Source organism: Periophthalmus magnuspinnatus, chromosome 12 (assembly GCF_009829125.3).
Source record: "Periophthalmus magnuspinnatus isolate fPerMag1 chromosome 12, fPerMag1.2.pri, whole genome shotgun sequence".
Taxonomy (NCBI): Eukaryota; Metazoa; Chordata; class Actinopteri; order Gobiiformes; family Gobiidae; genus Periophthalmus; species Periophthalmus magnuspinnatus.
The window spans coordinates 19286173-19312951 of record NC_047137.1 but is presented as its reverse complement, the minus strand read 5'-3'; the positions used below and the strand labels follow the sequence as shown (position 1 = coordinate 19312951).

The 26779-nt window shown below is 50.5% G+C and overlaps 1 protein-coding gene and 1 long non-coding RNA gene across 2 annotated transcripts; one reads left to right on the top strand and one right to left on the bottom strand.

Annotated features, from left to right (window-relative positions):
• Positions 1-320: 320 nt before the first annotated feature.
• ugcg (UDP-glucose ceramide glucosyltransferase) lies at positions 321-10055 on the bottom strand. Its single transcript, XM_033976292.2, has 10 exons — positions 9489-10055; positions 5009-5153; positions 4817-4919; positions 3980-4081; positions 3145-3257; positions 2864-3042; positions 2472-2558; positions 1722-1829; positions 1494-1572; positions 321-1395 (listed from the first exon to the last, which is right to left on the bottom strand). The coding sequence occupies exons 1-10, from the start codon at positions 9584-9586 to the stop codon at positions 1225-1227; spliced, it is 1185 nt and encodes a 394-aa protein (XP_033832183.1). The 5' UTR covers positions 9587-10055; the 3' UTR covers positions 321-1224.
• A 549-nt stretch (positions 10056-10604) lies between these two features.
• On the top strand, positions 10605-12730 carry LOC129456693 (uncharacterized). The gene is made up of 3 exons (XR_008648903.1): positions 10605-10755; positions 11405-11515; positions 12643-12730. It is a non-coding gene; the product is annotated as an uncharacterized LOC129456693 (long non-coding RNA).
• The last annotated feature ends 14049 nt before the right edge of the window (positions 12731-26779 follow it).

Sequence of the window (26779 nt, the reverse complement as noted above, 5' to 3'; positions counted from 1 at the left end):
CTGAAGGGGAGGGGCTTAGCACAGAGAGCAAAGAGGAGAGACTCAGAGCGACAAAAACAAAAGTGAAACTTATAAAACATGTTCATATGTTTTGGGAGAATATTTAATACTTTAATACCCCACAGGAGTAAATACCTCCTCTTTAATACCCCGCAGGAGTAAATACCTCCTCTTTAATACCCCGCAGGAGTAAATACCTCCTCTTTAATACCCCGCAGGAGTAAATACCTCCTCTTTAATACCCCGCAGGAGTAAATACCTCCTCTTTAATACCCCGCAGGAGTAAATACCTCCTCTTTAAAAGGACAAACTCAAATCCATTTTCTAACAATAAAAGTTTATTGAGTGGACACAGGCGTGTGGTCGAAACCTACAGCAGATAATTTATCAAATAAAAATAATAATCATGTTTCCACGGCGACAGCGGCGTCGTCAGACTCTCGTCTTCACCCGAGCCACTCGCACTCAGCTTTTTTTTGGTCCTTTTTTGATGAAATGTCGCGACACAAAAATACTGGAGTTCATTCAGTGCTCACATCACACAGTTTTGGCAGGAAAAAAAAACAAAAAAAAAAAAACAGGAAACTGGTTTGATTTTGGCATAAATAAAAAAGTGGCCCCGGTTCAGTCCTTTAGACCCGGGCTCCTGAGCCGCGCCTGCCCCAAAATGGCCGCCCTCGTGTTTTGGGTCAGACCAGTTTCCTGCGGCCTCCACCTGTGATTCTGTATAAATAAAGCAGTTTATCCGTTTAAATGATCCAGTCATCTTCTCTTCTTTAAAGTGTTTATGTCACAGCAGGAGATCTCAGCATCCAATCAGAGCGCAGCAGCTCAAACCTGATTGGTCAGTGCTTTATTTTAAACCACAGCCTTCAACAACACGCCCCCCTCCTCCCAGGGACGAGAGGGTGCAGAGGAGGAGGAGAGGGTAGAGAGGAGGAGGAGGAGGAGGAGAGGGGTGCAGAGGAGGAGGGTGACAGGGGTGCAGAGGAGGAGGATGATGATGAGAGGGTGCAGAGGAGGACGACAGGGTGCAGAGGAGGTGAGAGGGTGCAGAGGAGGTGAGAGGGTGCAGCGTGTGTGTCCTGGATGGTGATTGGTCGAGTGGTTCAGAGGTAGCGTGTGATTGGAGGAGGAGGAGAGGGGCGGAGTTTGGTTGAAGTGTGCGTTTTTTTTCAGTTTAGCACCAAAACAAAAAAGTGAAATAATAAATATGTAAAAGTGTCAGACGTCCAGCACCTCCTCGGCCGTCCCGCCGCAGCGCAGGCGGTATCGACCCGTTCTCCAGCTGATCCTGGGGTCCCAAAGCGCCGACAGGAAGATCTGTACTGCCATCGACTCACGAATGAACCACGCCACCGCGAAGTCCAGCTTAGAGAAGCATGGAGCCCCACCCTGGAATGACAAGGTAATAGAGCCGAGTCCCGGGGCCATAAAATGATCCCAGTAGTAGTAATAGTAACAGTAGTAGTACTTGTAGTAGTAGTATTTACCTGTACTCCTGTGAGCTGGATGTAGTCTGAGATAAACCAGGCCAAACAGTGACACATAAAGAACACCATCATGTCCCACCTGTCAGCCAATCAGAGACAAGAACACGGCGTCAGCCAATCAGAGACAAGAACACGGCGTCAGCCAATCAGAGACAAGAACACAGTGTAAGTAATTGCAGTATTTGTTGTTGTACTATTTGCAGTAGAAGTAGTATTAGCAGATAGTACCTGAAGACGTAGTGCGCCGCCCACCCGATGATGAGGCTGGCGAGGAAACACTCTGAGACGGGCTCCAGGACGGTCCCCGGGAGCATGTTTATCCTCAGCTTAGTCCATCTGCAACACAACCAGAGTGAGACCAGGACCAGACCGGGACCAGACCAGACCAGGACCAGATTTAAGTTTTTACTAAAAATGTTTTTAAAAATGTCCCAGTTTGCTCATATTTTAGTTTTGACATTTTACTTCCTGGTTGTAAATGATGACATCACACTAGGGGACACTGCTCTGGTCAGACTCTGTAACATCACAGAGATCTGTGACAAGTACAAAAATAACACATTTATTTTGCTGAATTATGTTTAAAGAGTCAGAAAAATGTGTTTGTGTATAATTGTGCTGAACTTTTGGACACAATTTTCCCAGTGTGACATCACCGCTGTGATGTCATCAGTGTGACATCATCAGTGCGGGACTCTACTTGCTGTCATTTTCATCTTTTCTTCTCAAACTGCTTCTTGTTTTGTATTTTTATTTCACTAAATTAAGCAGAAATCAGAATCATCAGAACCTGTAGTTTAAGGTTTACAGCCACGAAACAGACGGACCAATGAGAGCGTGAGCTGAGGTCACCTGATCACGTGACAGACCAATGAGAGCGTGAGCTGAGGTCACCTGATCATGTGACAGACCAATGAGAGCGTGAGCTGAGGTCACCTGATCATGTGACAGACCAATGAGAGCGTGAGCTGAGGTCACCTGATCATCCTGGACTGGAACTGTGCGATGGAGTAGGACCCAGAGTTCTGCATGGCCACCTGCGTCGCCATCGAGAATTTCCAGCCCCTGAAACATAGAACCAGGAGCGACCTCATTAACATAATGAATATTAACGACTATGATTCTGCCTCATTAACATAATGAATATTAATAAGTCTGATTCTGATCAGTCCAGACGAGGCCCTGGAACTAACATGACCCAGAATTATATTTATACTTTGGCCTCCTCTGGTGCAGGTTAAAGGTCAAAGGTTGTTGTAGGGTTTTTAGACAGGACAGGTCCCGGTCCAGTCCCGGTCCAGTCCCGGTCCAGTCCCGGTCCAGTACCTGTCCAGTCCCAGTCCAGTCCCAGTCCAGTCCCGGTCCAGTACCTGTCTGCGATGGCCTTGGCCATGAAGTAGTCCTCTGCGATGTACTGGGCAAAGGCGACGAGTCCACCGGCCTGGTCCAGCACGTCCTTCCTCATGAGACAGGACATCCCGGTCACACACTTGATGCCCGTCACGTTGGCTGAGATGTAGGAGCGCGGGTGGGAGGTGCCAAAGTACACCTGACCACAAACGCACAGGTGAGCGAGAGAACATACTGTACAGGTGAGTCCACTCTTATGGGACCAAAGGATCGGGTTGAGGTTAAAGATTTGGCGTGTCACCTGTTCGAGCGTGGCGGCGAATCCTTGGCGGTCAGCGACATACGGCAGCCCGTGCACCAGCCCCACCTTCTCGGTCATCTGATTGGTCATATCAGTGAGCGTGTCCGGTTTCACTGACGAGAGTCACAGGTAATGGAGACATTTTGAGGCCTTTATGTTTATCCCACCTCCTGTTTTACCTGTTTAGTTTTTCTAGGTCTGCCCAAGTGTGCCCAAGTGTGCCCAAGAGTGCCCAAGTGTGCCCAAGAGTGCCCAAGTGTGCCGAAGTATGCCCAAGTGTGCCCAGCTGAGCCCAAGTGTGCCCAAGAGTGCCCAAGTGTGCCCAAGTGTACCCAAGTGTGCCCAAGTGTGCCGAAGTATGCCCAAGTGTGCCCAGCTGAGCCCAAGTGTGCCCAAGAGTGTCCAAGTGTGCCCAGCTGAGCCCAGCTGAGCAAGCACGTGTCTGTGCTACACTAGATACAGTTTGAGCCTGGTTTGGGTCGAAAATGTCAATAAAAAGATTCTTCACTAAACACAGGAGAACTGAACTAAAGCAGGACTAAAGCAGGACTAAAGCAGGACTAAACCAGGACTAAACCAGGACTAAAGCAGGACTAAAGCAGGACTAAAGCAGGACTAAAGCAGGACTAAAGCAGGACTAAACCAGGACTAAACCAGGACTAAACCAGGACTAAAGCAGGACTAAAGCAGGACTAAAGCAGGACTAAAGTAGGACTAAAGCAGGACTAAAGCAGGACTAAACCAGGACTAAACCAGGATTAAAGTAGGACTAAAGCAGGACTAAAGCAGGACTAAACCAGGACTGAACCAGGACTGAACCAGGCTAGGGCCTCACCTCGGATGCCGCTGTCACAGATCCACACGAGGCTGTACTTGGCGCTCTCGTACCCGGGCATTAGATTGTTGATCTTGGGGTTGATGCCCACCTTTTTCCCCCCTGAAACACACAGGAGCACGGTGTTAGCCGGGACGGGAAAATCAACATTCATATGGTTCATGGTGATAATAAGTAACCGACTGTGGGACATTTTATATAAGAGTGTGAATCGCTGACAACGTCCTTTATGTCTCCTGTCACGATGAAGGCAGATTTGGGCCTTATTCAGTCAAAAACTAAGGGTTTGTTTCTATTTCTAAGAATCAAAGTTTCTCTTCTCTTCATGTCAAAGTTTGTCCCTCGAGAAATTCCACTGTTGCAACACTGACTTAAAGTTCCTATATTACCTCATCAAAAACAGACCTGGAGTTGTGTTTTGTTTCATTCTCATGTTTGAGTCACTTTATTATTATTAGTCTGTAACATCTACAAAGATCAAAACGCTCTGTTCCACCTTGTGATGTCATCAAGTGGGAGTTTTCAAGTGAACAGCTCCTTTGATCCTTAGTTGAGTAAAGACTCAGCAACTCCAGGACTGAAATGACCCAAATGATTCTAGTGAAGGTGTGGACTAAACCAGGATTAAACCAGGACTAAACCGGGACTAAACCAGGATTAAACCAGGACTAAACCAGGACTAAACCAGGATTAAACCAGGACTAAACCGGGACTAAACCGGGACTAAACCAGGACTGAACCAGGACTGAACCAGGACTGAACCAGGACTGAACCAAGACTAAACCAAGACTAAACCAAGACTAAACCAAGACTAAACCAGTTCTAACCGGGACTCACCGATGAAGAGGCGTGCGTCCACACCCGGGTACTTCCCCAACAGTTTCTTACACACATCCACCGCTGGGTCATCATGGTCCTGAACGCACAGCAGGATCTCATACTGCAACACACACACAGGTCAGGCCTCCTCCTCCTCCTCCTCCTCTCTCCTCCTCCTCTCTCCTCCTCCTCTCTCCTCCTCCTCCTCACCTTGGGGTAGTCCAGAGTGAAGAAGGTCTCGAGGTTGGACACGAGGTTTGGATCGACTCCTTTGAGCGGCTTCAGCAGAGACACTCCACTGAACTGAGCGAACGGCTGCTTCACCTCTGGACGCTTACGGTGAAGATGGAGCCTCCTGGAACAGAGCGGGTCAGAGCGGGGTCAGAGCGGGGTCAGAGCGGGTCAGAGCGGGGTCAGAGCGGGGTCAGAGCGGGGTCAGAGCGGGGTCAGAGCGGAGTCAGAGCGAGTCAGAGCGGAGTCAGAGCGGAGTCAGAGCGGGGTCAGAGCGGACCCAGTGGAGCTGACGTCGCCGTAAACGTCATCACAACAAAGCGCCTCATGCTGTAGCGCCCCCTATGGACAGATGCACATCACACTAGAGCAGGACATTTTTATTCATTTGTACCAAAATGGCGACGCGAAGCTGCAGAATCCTACGAGTATCAACGATTAAGAAAAAAAAACTGGAGAAAGAAGTGCGGACTAGGAATGGGACGATAGAAGATAATATTGTTAATCTCCATAAAAAGGTCCACAATTAATAGTTTGTGGCATTTTTTAATAATCGTGATCTTCGCACACCGTTATATTCGCCTTTACAGCACCGGACTGACTCATGGTTCCAGTTTAATTATATGTTAGTTCTGGTGATTGTCCACAAGGGGGCGCTCTGTCGTAGTAATGACACTTGTGAGCGTCTGTGCCTGTTCTGAATTGTGGATGTTTCTTCACCTCAGTCACGTCACGACTCGTGGGCAGTGGATCTGGATCCAGATGATGTCACACATTTATATCCTCCACTCAAGGAGAAGTCTGATGTGTGGAATTATTATGGATTTGAAAAACAAGAGCAACAAGATGAGCCACCGATCAGAGTCAGAAAAGATACGGCTCCGAGCGACTCACGCCAGCGACTCACGCCAGCGACTCACGCCAGCGACTCACGCCAGCGACTCACGCCAGCGACTCACGCCACATTTATGAGACAAACATCCTGCATCGTTTGACAAACTGGAGACAAAAATATCCATCACAAGAAACACACCATGAGAAATAAACTATTGAATGTAGCTTGTGTTAGTTTGGATTAGTATGAATCTGCGTTTGTGTCGACTTTGCTATCGCTAAGATTGAGCTAGCTGAAAAGCATTTTGCACAGCTGAGTGCACAGCTTGCGAGCAGCGGCGTATTGTTTTACAACAATCATGAAATAATCTGAACCTATAACCTCCTAGGACCTAAACAACACATTTTGGGTTAAACAGCTACTCCATAAGAGGATGAACCAACACCGGCGTGAGAGCAGCTCAGGACCACAGTCTGCTGTACATCTACATCTCAGAGACACTGACCACTCCTTTGAAGAGACTGAGGTTCAGATCTGAGACAGAGAAAAGAAATGGTCTGAGAGAGGAGTTAAAGAAGCTATTTTTGTTATGAAAGAGAATCCTTCCTTAAACAGAAATGGAGCCTGAGACATAATCTACAACTCCATCCTCAGACCCAGAACAATGAGAACAATATCAGGGTCGTTAAGGCTGAACAGGGTCATCTCAGCTGAAACTGGAGACAAGAGCTGTTTACAGTTTCAGTGTAGTTAGCCCCTCCCCTCAGATAGATTTAAAGGCAATGTCCACCAGCATCTGACCAGAACTGAAGAGACTTGGATGAGCAGAGAAACGTCTTCACTCCTACAACGATTTGTCCAGTTGACAGCTTTAACTTCGTTTGCTACATTTTGTGTTGTCTAGGCCACAATACAATTTCTTCTCTACAGGGTCCTGGTGTCCACATATGAGGACATTATACAGCCTCAGTTTAATTATCGCCATAATATCGTTAATATCGTAATTATTTTGGTCACAATCTGGAGTCTAAATTTTAACATCGTCCCATCCCTAGTGTGTACGTCACAGTGGGCGTGTCACAGGGGGCGTGTACATGTGGAGGTTAAACGGGGGTAGAACGACAAAATGGCGTCTTGAAAATAGTGGATTAAAGATTAAACTCAAACATGAATCAGTCCAAATAAAACTTCAGAGGCTCAAAGAGAAGAAACGACTGAAACAGGAGAAACATCTGAACAGTTTGGAGAACAGAACAGATGCAAGTTGTACTGGTGGTGACCTGGTGCTAGCTTCTGCGTGCACGTGTGTGTGTATGTGTGTGTCCGTGTGTGTGTGTATCCGTGTGCGTGTATGCGTGTGTGTGTGTATCCGTGTGCGTGTGTGTGTGTATCCGTGTGCGTGTGTGTGTATGCGTGTAAAGTCATGAGTAAAGATCATTTTGAGGGCTAGAGTCACGCTGGGCTTTGTACCAGTCTCCAGTGAAGCCCAAAGCCTAACCATGTGACTGACCGTGTGACTGACCATGTGACTGACCGTGTGACTCATCCATGAGCTCTGAGTGTGTCAAACCTTACACCATTTATGATTGAGTCCTGATTGAGTCCTGAGCTTGGTAAAGTGCATGTCCTGGTCCATCAGAGGACTGTGGGAGTAACACACTGGAATATGGAGCGCCATAGCCCCGCCCACTTTCAAGTCTACCCCGAATCCGGAAGTAAAATTTTCTATCCATTTTTTCAATAGACTTTGAGGAAAAAATTCAAATATTAAGAGTTCAAAGCATTGTGGAGGTTAACCAGCTACAACTACACGCTCTCAGCTACGCGCTAACAACTACACGCTCTCAGCTACGCGCTAACAACTACACGCTCTCAGCTACGCGCTAACAACTACACGCGATTTACAGACACAACAGTGAAATAAAAACCCCAGGATCATGTAGAGGGTTAATACGAACATTTAAGACCAGAATGAGTCTGAAGCAGCAGAGACAGAGAGAGGACAGAGGACAGAGAGAGGACAGAGAGAGGACAGAGAGAGGACAGAGGGGGCGCTGTTTATACACAGAGAGTGAACTGGACAAAGAGTCGATGGAGCAGGAAGTGCATCATGATCACCTGTTTGTTGGTGGCAGGTTAGATATGTCCAGAAATACACTCACAAAGGATCATTAGGACCTGCTCAATTTCTCCTTAATGCAATTATCTAATCAGCCAATCACAGGGCAGATGCTTCAGTGCATTTAGGGGTGTGGTCCTGGTCAATCTCCTGAACTCCAAACTGAACGTCAGAATGGGACAGAAAGGTGATTTAAGACATTTTGAGCGTGGCCTGGTTGTTGGTGCCAGACGGGCCGGTCTGAGTATTTCACAATCTGCTCAGTTACTGGGATTTTCACGCACAACCATTTCTAGGGTTTACAAAGAATAGAGTGAAAAGGGAAAAACATCCAGTATGTGTCAGTCCTGTGGGCGAGGAGGTCAGAGGAGGTCAGAGGAGGTCAGAGGAGAATGGGCTGAGTGATTCAAGCTGATAGAAGAGCAACGTTGACTGAAATAACCACTCGTTACAACCGAGGATGCAGCAAAGCATTTGTGAAAACACAACACGCACAACCTTGAGGCGGATGGGCTACAACAGCAGAAGACTCCACCGGGCACCACTCATCTCCACCACAAATAGGAAAAAGAGGCTACAATTTGCACGAGCTCAACAAAATCGGACAGTTGAAGACTGGAAAAATGTTGTCTGGTCTGCAAGATGCTCCTCTCAATATGGACCAACATTTGTAAAGAATCAGCTCCTTGAATCAAAGCCACGTAGAAATAAGGCAGTTCTGAAGGTGAAAGGTCAAACACCTTATTAGTCTGGTGTCCATAATAATCCTTCAGGTGACACGTGTCCCCCGTCCCCACACTCGTGTCCCCCGTCCCCACACTCGTGTCCCCCGTCCCCACACTCGTGTCCCCCGTCCCCACACCCTTGTCCCCCGTCCCCACACCCTTGTCCCCCGTCCCCACACTCGTGTCCCCCGTCCCCACACCCTTGTCCCCCGTCCCCACACTCGTGTCCCCCGTCCCCACACTCGTGTCCCCCGTCCCCACACCCTTGTCCCCCGTCCCCACACCCTTGTCCCCCGTCCCCACACCCTTGTCCCCCGTCTCCACACCCTTGTCCCCCGTCTCCACACCCTTGTCCCCCGTCCCCACACTCGTGTCCCCTGTTTGTGAGTTTGTTTACAGGGAGGAGGAAGTGTGTGAATTGAACGAGCTAAAGGGCAAACAGGTGAAAACACGACACTAAAACACGAATATTTTAACCTTTTACCGGTTCAAAAACGGCTCTAAAGACGTGTGAGCTTTGTACCACCGTAAAACAGAACCAAATGAACCGGACTCAGATTGTTAGCTCCGAGGCTAAAGCTAACGCAGTGGTACCGGGTCTGAACCGGGTCTGAACCGAGGACACAAAAAGAATAACCCAGCTGAAAGCACGTAGAGCCGGGGGAAAAAGTCTGGGGATAAAAGTGTGAATAAATGCGTTTGTGTTCAGAAAACCACAAGACAACAGCGCCGTTAGCATGTAGCCGTTAGCATGTAGCCGTTAGCATCCGAGCTACTCACACATAGATGATGGACATGAAGTGCATGAGCCACAGAACCACGAACAGCACGAGGCCGAACAACGCCAGGCCCTGCATGAAGAGCTCCAGAGCCGCCATGGTGCTCCCGAACCCGGACTCAGGCTCCAGACTCAGGCTCCAGACCGGCCTCAAGCTCCACACACCGGCCTCTCAGCTTCACACGCCCCGGCGGAAGCAGCGTCACAGGCGGCCGCAGGTTAAACCGAGCCCCGGGGAGATCCTCACTCACCAGCCCCCTCACAGCTCCAGGCAAACCGGGCTCCGAGCTCCACGAACCCGCCTTACAGCTCCACTCAGCCCGGGGAGAGCACGACACTGCCCGGCCTCACAGCTCCGATCTCCCGGGCTCTAGTGCAGACTGTGCCCGGCCTCAGGCTCCGGGGGTCGGTGTGACAGTCAGCTGACCCGCGCCTCCGCCCACACCACAGGAGCCCGGGGACTGACGAGGAACGAGGAAGCTCCTAGTGACTGGAGTTTCGGCTCTTTCATGGGATCCGAATCTTTTGGAATCGGTTCATTTGAGCCGCCGTTCTGAAGACTGGCTCTCTTCCTCCTCAGAAACCACGTGACACACAGAGACTCAGAGGAGAAAAAGTGAATCAGACAGAGTTTAACCTTGAAATGATTCAGAGTAAAACGAATAATAATAATAATAATAATAATAATAATAATAATAATTATTATTATAATAATTATAATAATAACACAAAATCGGTGTTACTGTGATGTTAAATGTGTGTGTGTCTCAGTTACACCTGCAGAGGCCCGCAACTGTCCAAAGAATCTGCAAATCCAGGAGGAGACAGGTGCAGACAGGTGCAGACAGGAGCAGACAGGAGCAGACAGGATCCAGGTGCAAATGAATAAAATAAATGTTCCTGTCTGTTGCTCTGGTGACGCTCTGGTTGTGGATGATCCCCCCCTGCCCCTGCCCCTGCCCCCGCCCCCTGCCCCGCCCCTCTCACACCTGAGTCATTATATCCAGGTGTGCGCGGCCTCACGGCTGTAGGACGGAGACATGGCGGCGGTGGGGCGCGTGAGGGCAGCCCGAGCGCGTGCGCTGGCTCTGGTCTTGGGTTTTGGCCTGGTTCTGGTTCTGGGTCTGGGTCTAGTCTTAGTCCGAGAGAATCACCGGGACTCGGAGGGAGATGAGCCCGGACATGGCGCGCCCTCCTCGGCCGCGGGCAGCCCTCCGGCCTCGGTGACCACGTGGAACTTCGTGCGGGAGACGGGAGTCCCCTCCGGAGGTAGGCCCCGGGTCTGACCCGGGTCTGACCCGGGTCCAGTGTTTGTCGAGTTGTGCGGGGGGGAGTTGTGCGTGGGGGAGTTGTGCGTGGGGGAGTTGTGCGTGGGGGAGTTGTGCGTGGGGGAGTTGTGCGTGGGGGAGTTGTGCGTGGGGGAGTTGTGCGTGGGGGAGTTGTGCGTGGGGGAGTTGTGCGTGGGGGAGTTGTGCGTGGGGGAGTTGTGCGTGGGGGAGTTGTGCGTGGGGGAGTTGTGCGTGGGGGAGTTGTGCGTGGGGGAGTTGTGCGTGGGGGAGTTGTGCGTGGGGGAGTTGTGCGTGGGGGAGTTGTGCGTGGGGGAGTTGTGCGTGGGGGAGTTGTGCGTGGGGGAGTTGTGCGTGGGGGAGTTGTGCGTGGGGGAGTTGTGCGTGGGGGAGTTGTGCGTGGGGGAGTTGTGCGTGGGGGAGTTGTGCGTGGGGGAGTTGTGCGTGGGGGAGTTGTGCGGGGCGCGCGTCTCCATAGACTTGACTCGCTGCGGGGGGAGGGGCCAGAGTGTACACGTCATCACTACAAAACCCCGAGAAAGTCGACATGAATCAAATAAAACCTCAGAAGAAAATGAACGACTGGAACAAGGAGACTGGCCCAGACTTACTTTTTTTTTTTTTTTGTCCAGGTGGAAACTGCTCCTCAGCCTCTGATTGGACAGAACCCACCTTCTTCTGCAGCCAATCACAGCTCTTCGTTCGCTTCCACAGATCCAGGTTTTCTGAAATCCAATTGGACGGTGAGTCGAGCTGATGCCACCGTGAAAATGATGGAATGAAAATGAAGGAAATCCCTCACTCTCCTCCCTCTCTCTCCTCCCTCCCTCCTCTCTCCCCTCCCTCCCTCCTCTCTCTCCTCTCTCCTCTCTCTCCTCCCTCCCTCTCTCCTCTCTCCTCCCTCCCTCTCTCTCCTCCCTCTCTCTCCTCCCTCTCTCTCCTCCCTCTCTCTCCTCCCTCTCTCTCCTCCCTCTCTCTCCTCCTCCTCTCTCCTCCCTCTCCTCTCTCCTCCCTCTCCTCTCTCTCCTCCCTCTCCCCTCTCCTCCCTCTCTCTCCTCCCTCTCTCTCCTCCCTCTCTCTCCTCCCTCTCTCCTTCCTCTCTCTCTCCTCCCTCTCCTCTCTCCTCCCTCTCCTCTCTCCTCCCTCTCCTCTCTCCTCCCTCTCCTCTCTCCTCTCTCTCCTCTCTCTCCTCCCTCTCTCTCCTCCCCCCTCTCTCTCCTCCCCCCTCTCTCTCCTCCCCCCTCTCTCTCCTCCCTCTCTCTCCTCCCCCCTCTCTCTCCTCCCCCCTCTCTCTCCTCCCCCCTCTCTCTCCTCCCCCCTCTCTCTCCTCCCCCCTCTCTCTCCTCCCCCCTCTCTCTCCTCCCTCTCTCTCCTCCCCCTCTCTCCTCCCCCCTCTCTCTCCTCCCTCTCTCTCCTCCCTCTCTCTCCTCCCTCTCTCCCCCCTCTCTCCCCCCTCTCTCTCCCCCCTCTCTCTCCTCCCTCTCTCTCCTCCCTCTCTCTCCTCCCTCTCTCTCCTCCCTCTCTCTCCTCCCTCTCTCTCCTCCCTCTCTCTCCTCCCTCTCTCTCCTCTCTCTCTCCTTCCCCTCTCTCCTCTCTCCCCCCTCTCCTCTCTCCCCCTCCTCCCTCTCTCCCCCTCCCCCCCTCCCCCTCCCACCCCCCCCCTCTCTCCTCCCTCTCTCTCCTCCCTCTCTCTCCTCCCTCTCTCTCCTCCCTCTCTCTCCTCCCTCTCTCTCCTCCCTCTCTCTCCTCCCTCTCTCTCCTCCCTCTCTCTCCTCCCTCTCTCTCCTCCCTCTCTCTCCTCCCTCTCTCTCCTCCCTCTCTCTCCTCCCTCTCCCTCCTCCCTCTCTCCCTCTCTCCTCTCTTCTCTCAGATGGAGTGCCTCAGGTCTGTCGTTCTTCACTTCATGCAGACGGTTCCTGGTGGTTGTTCAAAGTGGCGTTCTCCTGCCGCACTGCATCATGGGTAAACGCACTTTGATTTTAATGTTCTGGTGGGATCGCGTCGCACCCGTCCCTGAGGTTTTGTTCTGGTTCAGGTTGGCTCCGCCCCGGTTCGGGTTGGCTCCGCCCCTCTCATCTTCACTCTGACATACTGGGATCACCTGACCCAGAGGAACATGACATCACACGCCTCCTGCCCACTTCCTGCCCTGCCCCTTCCTGCCCTGTGCTCGGCGGGTGCGGTGTTGGTGAGACTGCCCCCTGGTGTCGAACTGAGGGCAGCGGCGCCGGTCCAGAGGTAAATGCCCCTCTTTACTGCCCCCCAGAGGTAAATGCCCCCTCTTTACTACCCCCCAGAGGTAAATATCATATTTAGAATTCTGACCGAGTGTCATAGCAACCAAAGAGCCAATAAGGAGCGCGGATGTTGAAGGTAATGCCCCTTCCCGTCCACTTAGCAACGCTGTCAATCAAACCTGCTCTTGGAGCGACCTCGGGGTCACTTCCTGTCGGGATGTGGCTCTTGGAGCGACCTCGGGGTCACTTCCTGTCGGGATGTGGCTCTTGGAGCGACCTCGGGGTCACTTCCTGTCGGGATGTGGCTCTTGGAGCGACCTCGGGGTCACTTCCTGTCGGGATGTGGCTCTTGGAGCGACCTCGGGGTCACTTCCTGTCGGGATGTGGCTCTTGGAGCGACCTCGGGGTCACTTCCTGTCGGGATGTGGCTCTTGGTGACCCCTGAGACTGAAGAGGCCATTTACTCTTAGAACAGTTTATTTATTTACAGGAAAGTCAAACGTATTTGCTGAAGCGTTGGCTCGTGTTGAAGCTGCAGGTGACACATCGTTAAACCCTCAGACCCATTTGGACAAACGTAAATGAAACTCGCACAAACGCAGAGATTAAACATTTGGCTCAGATTTCACTTGAAATAGTTGAATAAAACACTGATGCAGATCACATGAAGTTTGTCCCTCTGTGCTGCCGTAGTAAATGACGAGCTTCTGAGCACGTGCAGAACCCTCAGACACTGAGCTTCTGCCGTTTCATGTTCTCTTTACAGAGGGCAGGCTCCTGATTGGACGAGTGTCGGAGGGCAGGCTCCTGATTGGACGAGCGTCGGAGGGCAGGCTCCTGATTGGACAGTGACTCAGACAAAGGACGGCGTCTTTGTGGAAGTCCAGAAGAATGAGTCGGTGAGAACGAACCGCGATCACGTTTTTAAAGACGAGGGATTCTAGATAGTTTGACATCTAAACATCACGGTTGGAACATAAGGAAAAATGTCAGAGGTTTTGAATCGGGCCCAGGAGAGATCTCTAGATTACTCAGAGTGAGCAGTACAAGGCCCCGCCCACAAGCCTCCATCACCCATGCTCCACACGACAGAATAAATATATAAAATATACAAAGACATTATACGAACCTGTACACCCAAATGCTCTTGTCATGTTTCTGATGTGTACATGCTGTTCCGTGCAGCTCCTGGTGGTGGCGCTGTGCCTGTGTGCGCCCCTCAGTGGCAGAGTCGTCGTCTGGATCTCCTGCCCTGCTCCTCCTCCTCCTCCTCCTCCTCCCCTCGCTCGCCTGCGCAGACAAGCGACTTTCGCCTCCTGGGACTTTGAGGAGCAGCAGATCGACTTCGCCCCTAACCCCGGCCCCTCTGCCGCTGACCACGCCCCCTCGCACGCCCGCTGGTCCCTCCCTCCACCCCACGTCTTCAACGTGTGGAACTCCAGAGCGCCCCCTGCAGACGCCGCAGTGCACCAGAGACCTCCCTCTGCGTCTCCTCCCTCATCAGCCCTCAACAAGCACAGAGGGATTTTTGAGCTGTGGGGTTTTTCCTCTCCTCCACCTCCTCCTCCCTTTGTCTCTCCTCCTCCTCCACCCTGTGTCACTCCTCCTCCACCCCCCTTTGTCGCTCCTCCTCCACCTCCCTTTGTCCCTCCACCTCCCTTTGTCCCTCCACCTCCCTTTGTCTCTCCACCTCCCTTTGTCTCTCCACCTCCCTTTGTCTCTCCACCTCCCTTTGTCTCTCCACCTCCCTTTGTCCCTCCACCTCCCTTTGTCCCTCCACCTCCCTTTGTCTCTCCACCTCCCTTTGTCCCTCCACCTCCCTTTGTCTCTCCACCCTCCAGGCACAGAGGGATTTTTGATCTGTGGGGTTTCCCTGCTCCTCCTCATGGGCCTTTCACTGGAGACTCAGTCCAAGACGCTTTGACAGAGGGGCCTCCTTCCAGGTAAAGTGCAGCTTTGAAATCTGCCTCAATCTCAACACAAAAGATGATTTTGACGAGGGCCAGTCCTGCGCCATCGAGCGCCGCCATGTTTGGACCCTGGGGCTCGCAGTTATAGCGGCGAATCTGGAGCAGAGCTCTACATTTGAAATTCTGACAGTTATCATAGCAACCAATCAGAGGCTGAAGGTAACGCCCCTTCCCGCCCACACCTCTGGTTTAGCAGGGAGTGGACACTGGGTGATGCTGTCAATCAAACGTGTTGCTAACGCTAGCCAGAGCGGCGTCGGGGAAAGGCGGCGCCTGATTTGTCTTAATGTTCATATGTTGATTTACAGACACATTAGTGAAATAAAAAACGCAGGATTAGAGCGGGTTAATACGAACATTTAAGACTAAAACGACAGTGACATCACACTGGGGGTTTTCTGCTTGCATTTCTATGGCGGAAAGTTTAGCAGTTGCCATGGTGACCCAAGGCACACATTGGCAAATTTTTTTCGACTGAGAGCTCATGTTCAGAGCCTGAGGTCAGTCCGAGCTCATGGTCCTGTTCAGGAGTTTGTTTACACTGAAGGTGAGGGTGACTCACTGAAACTGTTGGCTAAGGCTAATGCTAGCTAGCTAGGCTAACGCTAGCTAGCTTGTGACTGTAATGTTATTTGAAGGACTTGTTTACCAGCACAGCTGCAGTTTGGAGAAGTGTCAGATTGCCTCTTAGCCCCTCCATCTTTTCAGACTTGTTCAGATCGTGGCTCGTGTCACAAGCTAAAGGCTAATGCTAGCACCTTTACACCATAGCTCCATGTGCGAGTGGCGCCCCCTGTAGGAACAGTGTGATTCAGTCGCAGCCACGGAGATACTTTTGATCTTATAAACACTGCCAAAAATATAATATTTATTCTTTTGTCTTTAACCAGAGTCACGACGACGACGACCACCACGATGGCCCCGCCGACCACCACGATGGCCCCGCCGACCACCACGATGGCCCCGCCGACCACCACGATGGCCCCGCGGACCACCACGACGACGACGGCCCCGCCGACGACCACCACGACGACGACGGCCCCGCCGACGACCACCACGACGACGACGGCCCCGCCGACGACCACCACGACGACGACGGCCCCGCCGACGACCACCACGACGACGACGGCCCCGCCGACGACCACCACGACGACGACGGCCCCGCCGACGACCACCACGACGACGACGGCCCCGCCGACGACCACCACGACGACGACGGCCCCGCCGACGACCACCACGACGACGACGGCCCCGCCGACGACCACGGCCCCGCCGACGACCACCACGACGACGACGGCCCCGCCGACGACGACCACGACGACGACGGCCCCGCCGACGACGACCACCACGACGACGGCCCCGCCGACGACGACCACCACGACGACGGCCCCGCCGACGACGACCACCACGACGACGGCCCCGCCGACGACGACCACCACGACGACGGCCCCGCCGACGACGACCACCACGACGACGGCCCCGCCGACGACGACCACCACGACGACGGCCCCGCCGACGACGACCACCACGACGACGGCCCCGCCGACGACGACCACCACGACGACGGCCCCGCCGACGACGACCACCACGACGACGGCCCCGCCGACGACGACCACCGGACCACGACTGAGGTCAGTCCGAGCTCATGGTCCTGTTCAGGAGTTTGTTTACACTGAAGGTGAGGGTGACTCACTGAAACTGTTGGCTAAGGCTAATGCTAGCTAGCTAGGCTAATGCTAGCTAGCTTGTGACTGTAATGTTGTTTGAAGGACTTGTTTACCAGCACAGCTGGAGTTTGGAGAAGTGTCAGATTGCCTCTTAGCCCCTCCATCTTTATTTATTTATTGGTTTATTTGACAGGGACAGTGTACATTAATAGCATAGCTGCAAATGCACCAGAATTAGCCAAAAGGCTATTTTTCATCTGTTGTCCCTGGACAGATGGCAAACCTGTCTCCCTAAAAACAAAAATTACAATATAGTATAGAAAAAACATTAAAAACAGATAAACACTCCTCAGAGGAACAGGCTCCTTGGACAGACCCTCGTGTTTCTTTGAGCTCGTTCTTGTTTTCACAAACTGAGTGGATGACAGACCATTAATGATTTTATATATTAGACAGAGTTTTGAATACTTTTATATTGAATACTTTTTTGATTTGTCATTTAAATGTTAGTTTTGAAACAATTAGGACCCCAAGATATTTGAATTCTGACACAACTTGTATTTTTTCCCCTGCCACAAAAATATCTGCCTGATTACTCGTACTTGTAATGTTTGATTTAGAAAAGAACATTGCTACTGTTTTATTTACATTGAGCTTTAAGGTGGACTGATTTAACCATTCTGAGACATGGGCCATGGATTGTGTGAGTTTATCAGCTACTTGAGTTGTGTTTTTACCATGTGCATAAATGACTGTATCATCTGCAAACATCTGAATGAAGGTCATTTATGTACAGAGAGAAAAGCAATGGACCTAGAATGGAACCCTGCGGGACACCAGTAGACAGAGGGAGGGGAGTGGTAATTATCCATTCTGACAGACTGTGATCGATTTGATAAATATGATTCTATCCATTTTATTGCATGTGAGGAGAAGTTAAACTTGGTCAGTTTGAATAATTTATGGTTTAGTGTCAAAAGCTTTTTTCAGGTCGACACAGCACCAACCACACCACCCTTATCCAGTAAATCTTTGAGATTTTCAATAAAATAACAATTAGCCTTTTCAGACTTGTTCAGATCGTGGCTCGTGTCACAAGCTAAAGGCTAATGCTAGCACCTTTACACCATAGCTCCCTGTGCGAGTGGCGCCCCCTGTAGGAACAGTGTGATTCAGTCGCAGCCACGGAGATACTTTTGATCTTATAAACACTGCCAAAAATATATTTATTCTTTTGTCTTTAACCAGAGTCACGACGACGGCCCCGCCCACGACGACCACGACGACGGCCCCGCCCACGACGACCACGACGACGGCCCCGCCGCCGACGACCACGACGACGGCCCCGCCGACGACCACCACGACGACGGCCCCGCCGACGACCACCACGACGACGGCCCCGCCGACGACCACCACGACGACGGCCCCGCCGACGACCACCACGACGACGGCCCCGCCGACGACCACCACGACGACGGCCCCGCCGACGACCACCACGACGACGGCCCCGCCGACGACCACCACGACGACGGCCCCGCCGACGACCACCACGACGACGGCCCCGCCGACGACCACCACGACGACGGCCCCGCCGACGACCACCACGACGACGGCCCCGCCGACGACCACCACGACGACGGCCCCGCCGACGACCACCACGACGACGGCCCCGCCGACGACCACCACGACGACGGCCCCGCCGACGACCACCACGACGACGGCCCCGCCGACGACCACCACGACGACGGCCCCGCCGACGACCACCACGACGACGGCCCCGCCGACGACCACCACGACGACGGCCCCGACGACCACCACGACGACGGCCCCGCCGACGACCACCACGACGACGGCCCCGCCGACGACCACCACGACGACGGCCCCGCCGACGACCACCACGACGACGGCCCCGCCGACGACCACCACGACGACGGCCCCGCCGACGACCACCACGACGACGGCCCCGCCGACGACCACCACGACGACGGCCCCGCCGACGACCACCACGACGACGGTCCCGCCGACGACGACCACGACGACGGCCCCGCCGACGACGACCACGACGACGGCCCCGCCGACGACGACCACGACGACGGCCCCGCCGACGACGACCACGACGACGGCCCCGCCGACGACGACCACGACGACGGCCCCGCCGACGACGACCACGACGACGGCCCCGCCGACGACGACCACGACGACGGCCCCGCCGACGACGACCACGACGACGGCCCCGCCGACGACGACCACGACGACGGCCCCGCCGACGACGACCACGACGACGGCCCCCGCCGACGACGACCACGACGACGGCCCCGCCGACGACGACCACGACGACGGCCCCGCCGACGACGACCACGACGACGGCCCCGCCGACGACGACCACGACGACGGCCCCGCCGACGACGACCACGACGACGGCCCCGCCGACGACGACCACGACGACGGCCCCGCCGACGACGACCACGACGACGGCCCCGCCGACGACGACCACGACGACGGCCCCGCCGACGACGACCACGACGACGGCCCCGCCGACGACGACCACGACGACGGCCCCGCCGACGCCGACCACGACGACGGCCCCGCCGCCGGCGACCACGACGACGGCCCCGCCGCCGGCGACCACGACGACGACCACGACGACGGCCCCGACGACGACGACGGCCCCGCCGACGACGACGACCACGACGACGGCCCCGACGACGACGACGACCACGACGACGGCCCCGACGACGACGACGGCCCCGCCGACGACGACGACCACGACGACGGCCCCGACGACGACGACGGCCCCGCCGACGACGACGACCACGACGACGGCCCCGACGACGACGACGGCCCCGCCGACGACGACGACCACGACGACGGCCCCGACGACGACGACGGCCCCGCCGACGACGACGACCACGACGACGGCCCCGACGACGACGACGGCCCCGCCGACGACGACCACGACGACGGCCCCGACGACCCCGGAGTCCGTGTGACACTTCTACTTCTAGACTCACTGTGACTCAAATGATTTTACCTCCAAAAAATTTAATAAAATTTTGTATTTTTTCATAAAGTGTCTTTTATCACTGACCCCTGAGTTTGACCCCTGAGTTTGACCCCTGAGTTTGACCCCTGAGTTTGACCCCTGAGTTTGACCCCTGAGTTTGACCCCTGAGTTTGACCCCTGAGTTTGACCCCTGAGTTTGACCCCTGAGTTTGACCCCTGAGTTTGACCCCTGAGTTTGACCCCAGCACCACATCAAAATGGCTGTGGTTTTACCGTCCCCCCTCTGCCCCACACTGTCCCTCTGCACATGTCCTGACCCTGCTGTCCACATTGTCCACAGAATGTCTTTGACTCCTGTCCCTGGTCACATCGGGCTGAGGGTTTTCTACATGTGTGTCTATGGGACGTGGTCGTGTTTAGGAGTTTGATTTGACACAAAAATGTGAGTGTTGGCAAATGCTCAGGGCAGGACCTAAAGCATCGGCGTCGCCTGTGGGTGTGACGCTAACAGGAAGCACTGCTCTGTCTGGGACTTCATGGTCAGATTGTGTTAGAATAAAGCTCAGATTAAAGAGCTGAATTATCTGAACTGTAACAGATGATCTGTGAAACAAGTCTCTCAAATAACACTCGTCATAAGCTAGCTCGCTAACACTAGCATTAGCTTTAGCGGCGACACCGGGGCTGGTGTCTGAAGTCGAGCTGAAGTTCTGTATTTTACTCTGATAAAATGTAAATTTCACAGATCATTTGAGTTAATGGTCCATTCTCCCTCTGTTACACCAAACGCTGCATCTGGGAGGGCATCTGACACACCACTCAGTCTAAATCAGACACGGGCAAACTACGGCCCAGGGGCCACACACGGCTCTTTGGGCTTATTAATCCGGTCCACCCAATGTGACCAAATATATTAAAATAGTTAAGGGTAAACCTTGTTTACCTTTTCATTAAGTTGATTTTTTGGCACTTGATAAAAGTGAGTTTTTCTGCCGTGTTTATTGAACAGAAATGTAATAAATTATTTAATGCATTTGGAAAACAGTTTGTAGAATGAGGGCTGCACGTTCATGCTCTGCTACATGTGACGGGCCAAATCTCTAACATAAACATCCTGGCCCCGCCCCTTGGTCACATTTTAGAGCCACTGTGGCCCCAGTGTCTCTGCAGGAGACGGGAGTGCAGTGTGTCCAATGTTCTGAAGGTTGATGGTGCCATTTCTGCTCCCACAGATGAATGCTGTCCTTGTGTTCTTGGGCAAGACACTTAAGAATGTGACTATTTACAGAGATACAAGAACGGGAGGGCATCTGACACACAGGACACTTTTCTGACACTTTATTAGCAATAAACAAATATGAAGACATGAGTCACTGGGCCACAGGAGACAGACCTGGTCTAGTCCTGGTCTAGTCCTGGTCTAGTCCTGGTCTAGTCCTGGTCTAGTCCTGGTCTAGTCCTGGTCTAGTCCTGGTCTAGTCCTGGTCTAGTCCTGGAGTTTGGATCGACTCCTTTGAGCGGCTTCAGCAGAGACACTCCACTGAACTGAGCGAACGGCTGCTTCACCTCTGGACGCTTACGGTGAAGATGGAGCCTCCTGGAACAGAGCGGGTCAGAGCGGAGTCAGAGCGGGGTCAGAGCGGGGTCAGAGCGGGGTCAGAGGGGGTCAGAGCGGGGTCAGAGTGGGGTCAGAGCGGGGTCAGAGCGGGGTCAGAGGGGGTCAGAGTGGGGTCAGAGCGGGGTCAGAGGGGGTCAGAGCGGGGTCAGAGCGGGGTCAGAGCGGAGTCAGAGCGGGGTCAGAGCGGGGTCAGAGCGGGGTCAGAGGGGGTCAGAGCGGGGTCAGAGTGGGGTCAGAGCGGGGTCAGAGCGGGGTCAGAGGGGGTCAGAGTGGGGTCAGAGCGGGGTCAGAGCGGGGTCAGAGGGGGTCAGAGCGGGGTCAGAGCGGGGTCAGAGCGGAGTCAGAGCGGGGTCAGAGCGGAGTCAGAGCGGGGTCAGAGTGGGTCAGAGGGGGTCAGCGGGGGTCAGCGGGGTCAGAGCAGGGTCAGGGGGTCAGCGGGGTCAGAGCAGGGTCAGAGGGGGTCAGTGGGGTCAGAGCAGGGTCAGAGCAGGGTCAGAGCGGGTCAGCGGGGTCAGAGCAGGGTCAGCGGGGTCAGAGCAGGGTCAGAGGGGGTCAGTGGGGTCAGAGGGGGTCAGTGGGGTCAGAGCAGGGTCAGAGGGGGTCAGTGGGGTCAGAGCAGGGTCAGAGGGGGTCAGCGGGGTCAGAGCAGGGTCAGAGGGGGTCAGCGGGGTCAGAGCAGACCCAGTGGAGCTGACGTCGCCGTAAACGTCATCACAACAAAGCGCCGCATGCTGTAGCGCCCCCTATGGACAGATGCACATCACACTAGAGCAGGACATTTTTATTCATTTGTACCAAAATGGCGACGCGAAGCTGCAGAATCCTACGAGTATCAACGATTAAGAAAAAAAAACTGGAGAAAGAAGTGCGGACTAGGAATGGGACGATAGAAGATAATATTGTTAATCTCCATAAAAAGGTCCACAATTAATAGTTTGTGGCATTTTTTAATAATCGTGATCATCGCACACCGTTATGCTCCGTTTTACCTCCTGTTACCTCCATTTTTAATATATTTTTTCTTCCACTCTGTTAATAATGGCGCTGGACTGAAGTAGCACACTTCTGTACTCAGGTTCTTGCTCTTGTTTTTGTCTTTATCTTTAGGTTCCTTGAAGGTCAGGGGGTTAAAAATGCCATACAACATAAAACATTATTTCTGTTCTGCTAAAAACTTAAATACAGACTTTTTCTTTTTTCAAGAATCCCACTCTACATGTGACACTAACTTCTGGAGGACTCCGTGGGGCGATAACGTTTTTCCTTCACATGGAAGTCCACATTCGGCTGATACTCTCATGTAAAGCACAAATGTGACAATGAGGGACATTTTGTAGTCATGGTGTTGGACTATTATAATAAGACTTTCATTATTATTAATATTTATGGTTACAACTTAAAACATAAAAATTCCAAACTCCTTTCCACCATAGAAAATGATTTAATTGACTTAAACCAGCACCTAATGCAATAATAATAATAATAATAATAATAATAATAATAATAATAATAATTATTATTATTATTATTATAGGAGGAGATTTTAATGATACTGAATAATCAATTAGACAGAGCCACCACAGACCAATAGCACTGATAATCAATCACTTACATTTATGCAACGTTTCAGTCTAAAAGACTTTTGGAGAGAAAAATTTCAAACAGATTTTCTGTTTACATGGAGTAATAATAATCCAGACAGTCACAGACGACTGGCCAGTAGGTTTTACTTTGGGATTTACTTTGAGGTGATGTGGAGTTTTATGATCAGTGAGGAGAATATCAATGTGAACAGACACTGGATGATAAATAATCCTTTACTCAGACTGGAGACGGTACAACAAAACATTTCTGAAACTATCTCTTACTATTTTGATAAAGTTAACTCTGAAAACTGTTATAATAAAAACTGGGAACTTTTCAAATATGAAATAACAAAATACCTAAGAAAACATAGTTCAGAATTAAAGAAATATAGGAGAGAGGACATTATGACCTTATCCACAATAAATCCAAAAGATCTCTCAGAAGAAAACAAAATGAGTTTAGCCTCTTTACAAAATAAACTAGATGATCTTTATAAAAAACGAGCTGAAGGTCCTTTGTAAGATCTCGTTTAAAGTGGTGAGAAGAGGGTGAAAGTAACTCATCTTATTTCTTTCAGTTGGAAAAGCATCGTGTCAAATCAAATACATCAATTAAACATCGATGGCCAAGTAACTTCTGAACCCCCCAAAACTGCCACATTTGTTAGTTCTTTTTACAGCAAACTCTATGCTCCACATGATTCATCTGAAATTCCTGAACCATTCTTAAATAATATAAATTCTCAAACAGTTCAACCTTCTGAACGTGATTTATGTGATCTTCTTGTTTCCACTCATGAGATACTCACTTCTATTAGTAAACTAAAAAATAATAAATGGCCTGGCCCAGATGGACTAACAGGAGAGTTTTATAAATTTTTTAGTGACCAAATTGCTCCCTTTCTAATAAAAGTATTCTCAGAAAGCCTTGGCCAAGGCACACGTCCTCCAACATTAAACCAAGGAGTGATCACCCTGATACCAAAACCAAAAAAAGACATTCTTAATATTGATAACCGGCGACCTATTTGTCTACTAAATAATGATTACAACATTTTTGCTTCCATTTTTGCGCGACGATTAAAATCTGTGTTGGACTCTGTCATTGGAGAAACACAATCTGGGTTCAAGCAAAACAGACACATTTCAAATAACATTCGGCTTGTACTTGATATTTTAGATTATTCACATCTTATATCTGATGAGAGTTTTATTCTCTTCTTAGATTTCTACAAAGCTTTTGATTCAATTAATCACAATTTTATCTTCAGTTGCCTTCATAAATTTGGGTTTGGTCCCGTCTTCTGCAATTAAATTATTATACAACAGTTAAATTAAAACATGGTACTTCTCCACGTTTCTATAGTAACAGAGGAATACTGCAGGGTTGTCCCATTTCACCAAACCTATTTCTTTTAGCCACTCAATCCCTCGCCGATTACATATCCATGAGTCAATTAAAAGGTATTTCTGTATTTGGCAAAGACATTCTAATAAGTCCGTTAGCTGATGACTCCACTCTTTTCTTGAAAAACAGTAGCCACATTTCTCGTGCACTAAGCCTAATACAAACATTCTCTAAAGCTTCAGGACTTAACGTTAAAAAATGTGAACTCCTTCCAGTCAAAAACTGTACTTTAGGATTTATTTGTGAAATTCCAGTTAAAGAAAGTGTAACATACTTGGGTATTACTATTTCTAAAAATGAAAAGGATAGAACTTTATTAAACTTCAATCCTTTAATTGATAAAACTAAAAGTTTAATTTATGGCTCCAAAGAAACTTAAGTTTAAAAGGCAGAGTATTACTCTCTAACTCACTCCGCTCTGTCTCTGTATGTGACAGACACTTAAATCAATTGACCAAACTCTATATCATTTTATTTGGAAAAATCACATACATTACTTAAGAAAATCAGTCTTAATGAAACTCCTCTGAAAATGGAAGCTGAACTTCCTTGACTTCACAACCCTAAATAATACTTTTAAACTTAATTGGATTAAATCATATCTGAAAAGTCCAACCTCCATCTGGAATATATTTCCTCACTACATCTTTTCAAACTTGGGTGGCCTTAATTTTCTACTTCTTTGCAATTATAATGTAGACAAAATTCCAATAAAACATTTCACACACAGACTCTCTTAGCACTTTCATACAAACATAATTTCTCTCCTCATCATTTTTTTATTTGGAATAATAAATACATTCTATACAAAAACAAATCATTATTTTATCCTCACTGGTTTGAGACATCGTCCTGGTGGGTCAGTTATTTGCTGAGGTTCAATGTGAAATTCAACCTCACTCCTCGAGAATCTGCCATTGTGTTTGATGCAGTGACCAAAGAAACATGTGAATTATTTAAAAATACTAACATTGATAAATATATGTGCTCACTGAATGTAACTAAAACCACCGTAGGACAAATTAGTTTTTCTACTGTTTGTAAAAATAATCTAAAAATACGTGCCCTACTACAACAAGATGTTATCTCTGTGCCCTCTGCTATTTTTTATTGGAGAAAATTTGTCCCTGATGCTATTTGGAAAAAAGGATGGACTCTGAACCAAAGATTTATGATAAATAATAAGATGAGAGATGTCTCCTTTAAACTAATGCATAGAATTTATCTGACGAATCAATTTATGCTCAGATAAATCAAAACAATTGACCCCAATTGCACTTTTTGTAAAGAACAGCCTGAAAAACTATGTCATCTTTTATGGGAATGCACTTTACAAAGTCCTTTTGGAAAGACTGCTTCAAATGTATAAAAGAACAAACTCAGTTCAATTCATCTTTATTTCAGACTCGTGGTCCATTCAAAAAACAGACAGACAGTAACAACACAAAACAATAAACATCTATGTTTTAAAAAGACGACCACACCAGTGTCTCCACATTCTGGTAGTGAATTGCATCTTCTGCTTGTGAGTGACAGTATCATTTCATTTTCTGACTTGTTCAGTCTGCAGATAAACCTGTACATTAAAGTTGTCAGTGCAGCTTGCAGTGACAAACATTTGAGTGGCTCTGGTCCATCGTGGCCTCCTCAGTCGCACGTGTCGTTATGATCCACCTGCAGCCTCTGGAGACGAGCGTGTCCTGAGTCCAGAGGGGGGCAGTGGTGTGAAATATGATTTAAATAACATTAACTTTACATCATCAGAGCATGAACCGAACAGAAGAGGATGAGTTTGTGCCACGACATCCTGCATTGTCCATAAATATCATCATCATCTGCCATGTCCGCAGTGACGCCCAAGATATTTAATTTTAGCTGTAACATTCAATACAACATTCGACAGGCAAAAATCAGGATACTGCGTGTGTTTATCCTCTTTAGTCCTGCAAATCCTGATCATTAGTTGTGTTATACTTGATGAACAGACGTTGAGTCGCTGCTGTAGCCCAGCGGAGCTCGGACTAAACACAACCAAGTCTGCAGAACATTAAATGATTAAGGACAAGATCCCCAGCCACACGTCCAGTTTTACATCTTTTGAGCTTTGTAGACAGTTCATCTAAAAACAAGTTGAACAGAACTGGGGACAAGATTCCTCCTTGTCTCACCCCATTGGTGACTCTAAATGAGGCAGAGTCTGATGTCCACACCAATACATTAAAATACGCACAATATATTTGGGTACACCTTTCTGAATCAACTTCATAAATAATTTTCGGTGATTCACTCTGTCAAATGCCTTGGATGAATCTAAAAAAACACATAAAAACTGATGAGTTCTGCCTCCTGTATTTGTCAATAATCTCTTTTAGAGCAAATACACATGTCTGTGCCCAGCAGAGCCTTAAACCTGTGAGTGTCTGTGGGTTTAATACAGTGGCAGATCCTGTCAAGCAAAATTAATTCAATAATTTTTGAGCCTATACTGGCCAGAGCTATAGGTCTGTAGTTGTTAGA

Excerpts from the sequence above, each read along its gene's own strand:
- ugcg (XM_033976292.2), bottom strand. The coding sequence starts at position 9,586 with ATGGCGGCTCTGGAGCTCTTCATGCAGGGCCTGGCGTTGTTCGGCCTC. Across the intron at positions 1,830-2,471 it reads TTCCAGTCCAGGATGATCAG|ATGGACTAAGCTGAGGATAA; the intron begins GTGACCTCAGCT and ends GTTGTGTTGCAG. Across the intron at positions 1,573-1,721 it reads GCGGCGCACTACGTCTTCAG|GTGGGACATGATGGTGTTCT; the intron begins GTACTATCTGCT and ends ATTGGCTGACAG.